The sequence below is a fragment of the Platalea leucorodia genome (genome assembly GCF_965183815.1).
Source record: "Platalea leucorodia genome assembly, chromosome: Z".
Lineage (NCBI taxonomy): Eukaryota > Metazoa > Chordata > Aves > Pelecaniformes > Threskiornithidae > Platalea > Platalea leucorodia.
This window is the reverse complement of record NC_138858.1, coordinates 88,089,218-88,095,391: the sequence shown is the minus strand read 5'-3', so window position 1 is coordinate 88,095,391 and position 6,174 is coordinate 88,089,218. Positions and strand designations below refer to the sequence as shown.

The following is a 6,174-nucleotide window of genomic DNA, read 5'->3' as shown; positions in this document are numbered from 1 at the left end:
CTACCGCCTCTCGAAGAGGTGCTTGTAAGGCTGTTAGAGTAGATTTTTTTCTGGTACGGGAGGATACAGGACTATCCGAGGGAGTGGAGGTCCCGTCCGAGTCCACATTCTGTTCCTGTGATCGAGGGGGAGGCTTAAGCAAATCAGTTAGATCTTGTTCTGGTGCTTGATGGACTTTATTCATTCTCGTACACCTTTGTCCAATACTACACGCCGAGCAACACCGTCTCAATTTACCTTTAAGTTCTTTGTTATTTTCCTGCTCAAGGGCGAGTACCATAGGGTCCTGTGGCGGCACTATTCCACAGTCCCTTTGCCACTCTGGATGGTTTCGGAGGGTGAAAAACATATCTGCATATGATACTTCATCCCACTTTCCTTCTCTCCTTAAAAACAACATTAATTGTAGGAGCGTGTTATAATCAATTGACCCATTAAGTGGCCACTTAGCCCCATCTTCTAATTTATAGATTGGCCACCATTGATTGCAATATTTAATGAGAGTTTTCTTGCTCTCTGTACCCCCGGTTCCAACGATGTCCTTCCAATGAGCCAATATACAACCCAGGGGACTCTTCTTTAAAATGCCGCTCTGAGTGTTACCCATTTCTCTAACTTTTTCTACCTGTCTTTTATATTACTTCTTGTTATCCCTAGTTCTTTGTTTCAACTTCCACACAAATCTTTTCTCGCAGATCTCTACAGTTTTCTCTCAGTCTCCCTCCCACACGTCCCAAATTTCCAGGATTAATTGTCTTTTTTCCCACACACAAACTTCACTATTTCAGAATTTTGATGGGCTCTTTCCCAATCATAAAACTGTGGGGTTTGGGGAAGGCACTTGAGGCACTCTGCCCTCCGCCAGCTAGATACAATACCACCTTTTCCACAAGATTTACATTTAACAGTACTCCGGTCAGATGCCAATTGCCATGCAGTCTAGTAGTGAGTCCACACGCAAAGCAAGGAATTACCCCTGTTTGCTCACCGATGTGGGGATTTGAGAAAGCATCCAGAATAGGCTGTTCTCAATCCAGAGCCACTTCCCCGTCTTATCCAATTTCCCCCTTCGTTTAAATATTCCCAGGGTTCAAGCCCAAATCATCGAAGGAGTGACTCTCTTCCTTCTGCCACTTTGATGATTAGCCAATTCCCCGATACTTAGGAGAATGGCTAAGCACCACGGCAGCCCAATTTTACACCAAAAGATTTTCAAATTTTATAAACGTTCCAGGCGCTTTGTCCGTCTCTGGCCGTGCTCCTCGCGGAGTCACGGAACCGTAAATCAGGACTCCCACTCACTTCACAGCGATGCTGTGTCTCAAACACACATACGCACAAATTTTCAACATTCAATACATACAATACATACAATACGAACATACGATATATACAATACGAACATATAATATATGCAATACCCAGGTAAATGAAACAGATAATTATCACTCCAGTTGATATCCCTTCAGCAGCTGCAAAGATTTAAATACTTTTTGTGAGAGGTCCGCTTACCCTTCTCCTGCTTCTTATACAGTCATTAGCAGGTCTGTCCTGGCTCCCAATACCGGGATGCAGCGGTGACCTCAGATTTGCTCGATCTACCCCCAAGATCGCTAGCAGCCGCTCTATCGGTCAGCAAATCTCCTTGGCCGCTCTATCGGCCAGGGTACCCTCCTCCCCTACGGGGACTATGCTGCACGCCAGACGTCTCTGCGTAGTTTACCAGCAGCCCCGGCCAAGCGTACGACTTACTGGCCCTTCTTGTAAAACATACCGTTTAATCCGCGGCTTCAGGAGGTTGTTGTCTGCTCCCGCGGTGAGCGGCTGGCAGCGGAGGCTCCTCCGAGGAAGATGCTCGGGGCGCGCCAAGGAGCGTCCGCTCCGCAGTCGGTCCCGCAGTCGAGCAGAGACTCTCCTGCCTGGCTCGCCAAAACCGATGTGCGGAAACAGACTCCACAACCCGTAAGGCTGTAAAGTAGGTATGTTTATTCAGCGCTGGGCAGCACGGGGGGTCATCCCGCCAAAGTCGTGCGCGCACACGTGGTGGCTTGTCGCGGATTTATACAATGAAGTGTTACATATACATAAGGTTTCCCAATACGCCTATACATATGCATGACCTGTCCCCGCTTCCTATTAAAATGAGCCCCCAGAGGTCATTTCCATAAACCCCTCCCAACTGCGCTTGCGCGATGCCTCCTGGTGGTGGTCGCGGGGGGTCGTGGGGATGAAGGCTGAGGACTCTTCTTCGTCACCGCTGGTAACCCCTTGTTCTTGCGCAGACTCAGTTGCTCCTTGACTCTTGTCCAAACTGCAGGGTCGGTTTCAGCTGGTTTTTAGGACAAGTTTCTGTTCTTATCAAGGAACTGTCCTTCGCTGAAAGATTGCAAGACTCCTTACTTCAATAGTTTTTTGTATAATAGTTACAACTTTTATAGTTAACACTCTAAAGCCCCCTTTCAGCATGTGGCACTGGGCTTAGAGTAGGAGGGAAAGAAAGACACATCAGTCAGCATAGAGTAAGGACCTTAGGTAGCTTTTGATCTAATGTAAGTCCAGACTGCAACCCGAGAGTCCCAGTCTGTGGCCTCATTCTCCCTGGAGAATCTTATCTTTCATATCCAGCCTTCCTTCAGCTGCAGCTGCAGCAGGGCCCGGGTTCTCATTCTATGACGTTCTTGGTTGTGGGGGTATTTACGTGTTTTCTGACAAAGCAGCCTTCTTGAGCCAGTACTACAGTGTGGCCAACACGCTGCAACCTCCGAGATTTGCAGCTCCCCTCCTGCAGTAAGATGCATATGTCAAGTCAGTGCCCTGTTCTGCCTGCCTGCACTGCACCCATCGCTACAAGCTGAGTAGAGCGGGAGAAATGCCATCCACAGAGCACGACAGCAAACAGTACATGCTTTTATACAGGAGAAGTGACCTTCCCTGGCAGGAAAGCTGAAGGCCCAAGCTATTTCTGGCTGGCACGGATTGCAGACCCTTCCTGCCTGCACGGAGGCAGTTTGGCTAGTCCGTATGGCAGAGCTCACAGGGAATGCTGGCCATGCCAGGTGGCCACATCACCTCCAGGAAAGTGTTTATTTTCTTCCACCTCCTGTGATCATTGTGTCACCAAAGAAAGTTCACAATGTCACTGGGGCCCAGGTGTACCTGTCCTGTGAAGTGAAGGCAGTGCCCACTCCTGCCGTCACTTGGGGAAAGGTATGCTGGGGATCTCGTACGGGAGGGCCACGTTCAGTGTCTAACAGCAGACATAGCTCTGCCTTCCCGTGCTCACATTCTGTGTTGCTGTACCGCATTTCAGGTAACTCAATCCATCATCTGTGTACTTGCTTAAAGCAATGTAGGGACAGTTTCTTCCAACACTGCTGCAGCCTGCAGTGCCCATCTGTGCACAGCTGGTGGGGGGGGTCTAGTCCTTATCTCCCCAAAGGGTCTCAGGAATCCAAGCACCTTCTCACAGTAATTTAAGATAATGAACAATGTCAGAGTGCCTTGTCAAGCACTGCAAATTAGAGAATGGTCTTAGCAGTCAATACCACTACTGTGATGTATGCCCAGCAGACAACTACCCATACATCTAGTAAAACAGAGCCTACTTGGTGCTACTGGTTTGCTATGCAGTTTTATCTCTGTGTCTGAAAGTGGGTTGCTCTGTGATGGCATCAGCCTGAGGCCTCTCAGAGCCACACTGCACAACAAAATTCACCTAAAAGCTTTGAAACTCCAAAGAAAAGGAGATTTCCTCAGCCCTTTAGATACCTCGAGAACTGGGTCTGTAGGGGTCAGTGCTGCAGCGCAGGAGGACACTGAGCAATGGGCGTATTGATACAGTGCTCAGAAGTATCCAGAGCCCAGTACCTGTGACAGAAGGGTTCTGCTCTTCACTGTTGACAGAGGAGCTACCTGAGAGACTAAGTGAGCTCAGATGTTGTTAGGGGTGAAAAGGGCTCAGATTCAGGGGCCATAAGCAAGAAGGGGATCAGAGAGTCTTGGCGCTGGCTGGGTGTATGCAGAAAGATGTGTATTTCACCAATGCCTTTCCCTGGAGCTGCAGAGGGCACTGTGTCCAGTGAGCATCACCCCGCTTCTCCCTGCGCTGCATGCAGCTCCTCTGCCTGCCTGCCCGAGCACGTCAGTAATAGCGTGGTCAGAGAGAATTATGTCATCGTGAGTAAATGCTTCTAACGGATTTCACAGATGTCCTCTAACATCTTCGCACTCCTGTCAAAATACGCAGGTCTCAGAGTCACGCAAAGGAGTCGAACTCCTGGAGGAGCTGCCTGGAGGCAGAGCGAACATGGCCGCTCAAGTTCAGGGAGGACCTTCACAGCACGGGGGCACAGGGTGGGGTTTGGTAAATTCAGCAGGGAAAACACGCAAGGACAGTCTTGGATAGGCAGCAGCCAAAAGTCCTGGTGGTAGTGAGAAGTGACAGAGTTTATGTGGTGAAAGCAGTAAGAGAAGGACCATGGAGGACCTTTCAGGCGGACATGTCACACAGAGCAGATTGCACCCATAACTGTATAGAGGGGCAGTATTTTGTGCCTATTTTGAACAAATGGCAAATTAGATACCTTCAGATGTTCTTAATCGTGAGAGCGGTTCCAGGGTGCTCTCCAGAATGTATGTGCATGTTAATAATAAAATATTTTTTGTGATGGTTTTGCCAAATCCACCAACTGATGAAGGAAGATCAGGGCGTCTACCAGTGTCACGCTACCAACATGGCTGGAGAGGGACATGAGGTGGGAGTATCACAGTCCTACAGCAGAACAGAAGCAAGAAGGAGGCATCGGTTCTGGTATGGGACAGCCCTGCCTGGGAGGTAATGCTGACAATACCAGGGCACAAGCATCTTCACTGTCACCAAACATTTCTGGATGGTTCCTTTAATAAAGGGCAGATGTGAATGCAAGTCATACCCTAAACAGAGTAACAACTGCTGGCAGGAGTGAATCCTCTCCAGAGGAGAGGATTTTCCTCTTCTGGAAAGGAAAATGAAGATGAGGCAGATAAATGAGTGGTAATATTTTACACGACAGCATAGAAACAGACAGACTTCTGTGAAGGCTCTGTCACTCCTAGTATTTCTATCGTGACATTAGTCCCTACTATAATGCATGCCAGTGAGACAGCGTAAGTTATGCTGGACCAGCAAGCAGCACAATGGTGAATTGTCTGCTGTGTGTAAAGATCTGAAACTAGGAGATCAAGGTGTGGGAAAGAGGGAAGAGAGAGGAGTGCATCTCCTCAAGGCTGTTCTGGAAATGCAGTACCTTGTGCAGAAATCTGAAGCTTTGAGAGAGTCTGAGTGGGGGCTTTTAGAAAAGCTCACTTTCCTATTAAAGATTTACTTGGTAACATTCTCTGAAACCTGTCCTCCCCCCTGTTCCAGGGAGAAGGAATTTGTTCACTTTAGAAGAGCTGGGCCGCAGAGCACAAGCTAGAAAACAGTCAGTGGCCACCTTTGCTTCCTTTGTCATAGGAGTTTAGAAAATGTTGCATTAATATTCTTGCTATAGGTTTAATGTCAGTTTTATACATTTTCCTATTTAGAAAATATGCAATTAATTTTGAAAATACATAGTGGAAAATATGCATTAATACTGAAAAATCATGGAAAATAAGTAGGGAGAAAATATAGAGCAGTAAAAGCAGGACTTTTAAAATTATTTTATTATTTATTTTATTCCCTGTGGAGCACCAGCTGCTGGGGGTGCCACATTGTGTGCACAAGAGCTGAATAGCAAAAGGGGCACCATCACCCCCCTGCCCTGTCATCAACCTGACTGCTGAGTATGCACCACCACGTGTGCTCCAAGGGGGTTTTGCTATAGATGGGCGTCACACCCAAACATGGAATTGTTTCTGGAAGCTGGCAAATCATGGGCAGTCAGCCCCATTTACAGGACATTTACAGTTCCTGGAGATGCTGATTGTATTGCACCCAGGATTGGCAAAAGCAATGCAGCCCAGCTGTGGCACTTGCTGGGTTATAAAGATTTGGCTTCCACAGAGCAGAAATCCAAAGTAGAATTGTCTTGAGGTAAAAAGCATATAAAGGAAGAGTTAACCGTCATCTTCCAGAAAAGACATAATGCCCTCTGATTCTGTCACTGTGGTGCATCTGGCTCGGAGCGTGCATCCATTGAAAGCTGAAATTAG

General features: G+C 47.7%; 1 protein-coding gene across 1 annotated transcript; it reads left to right on the top strand.

Annotated features, from left to right (window-relative positions):
• Positions 1–3,021: 3,021 nt before the first annotated feature.
• On the top strand, positions 3,022–5,428 carry IGFBPL1 (insulin like growth factor binding protein like 1; the record flags this gene model as incomplete). The annotated part of the gene is made up of 4 exons (XM_082336235.1): positions 3,022–3,207; positions 4,247–4,363; positions 4,680–4,754; positions 5,405–5,428. The coding sequence occupies 4 exons, from the start codon at positions 3,022–3,024 to the stop codon at positions 5,426–5,428; spliced, it is 402 nt and encodes a 133-aa protein (XP_082192361.1).
• Positions 5,429–6,174: the final 746 nt, after the last annotated feature.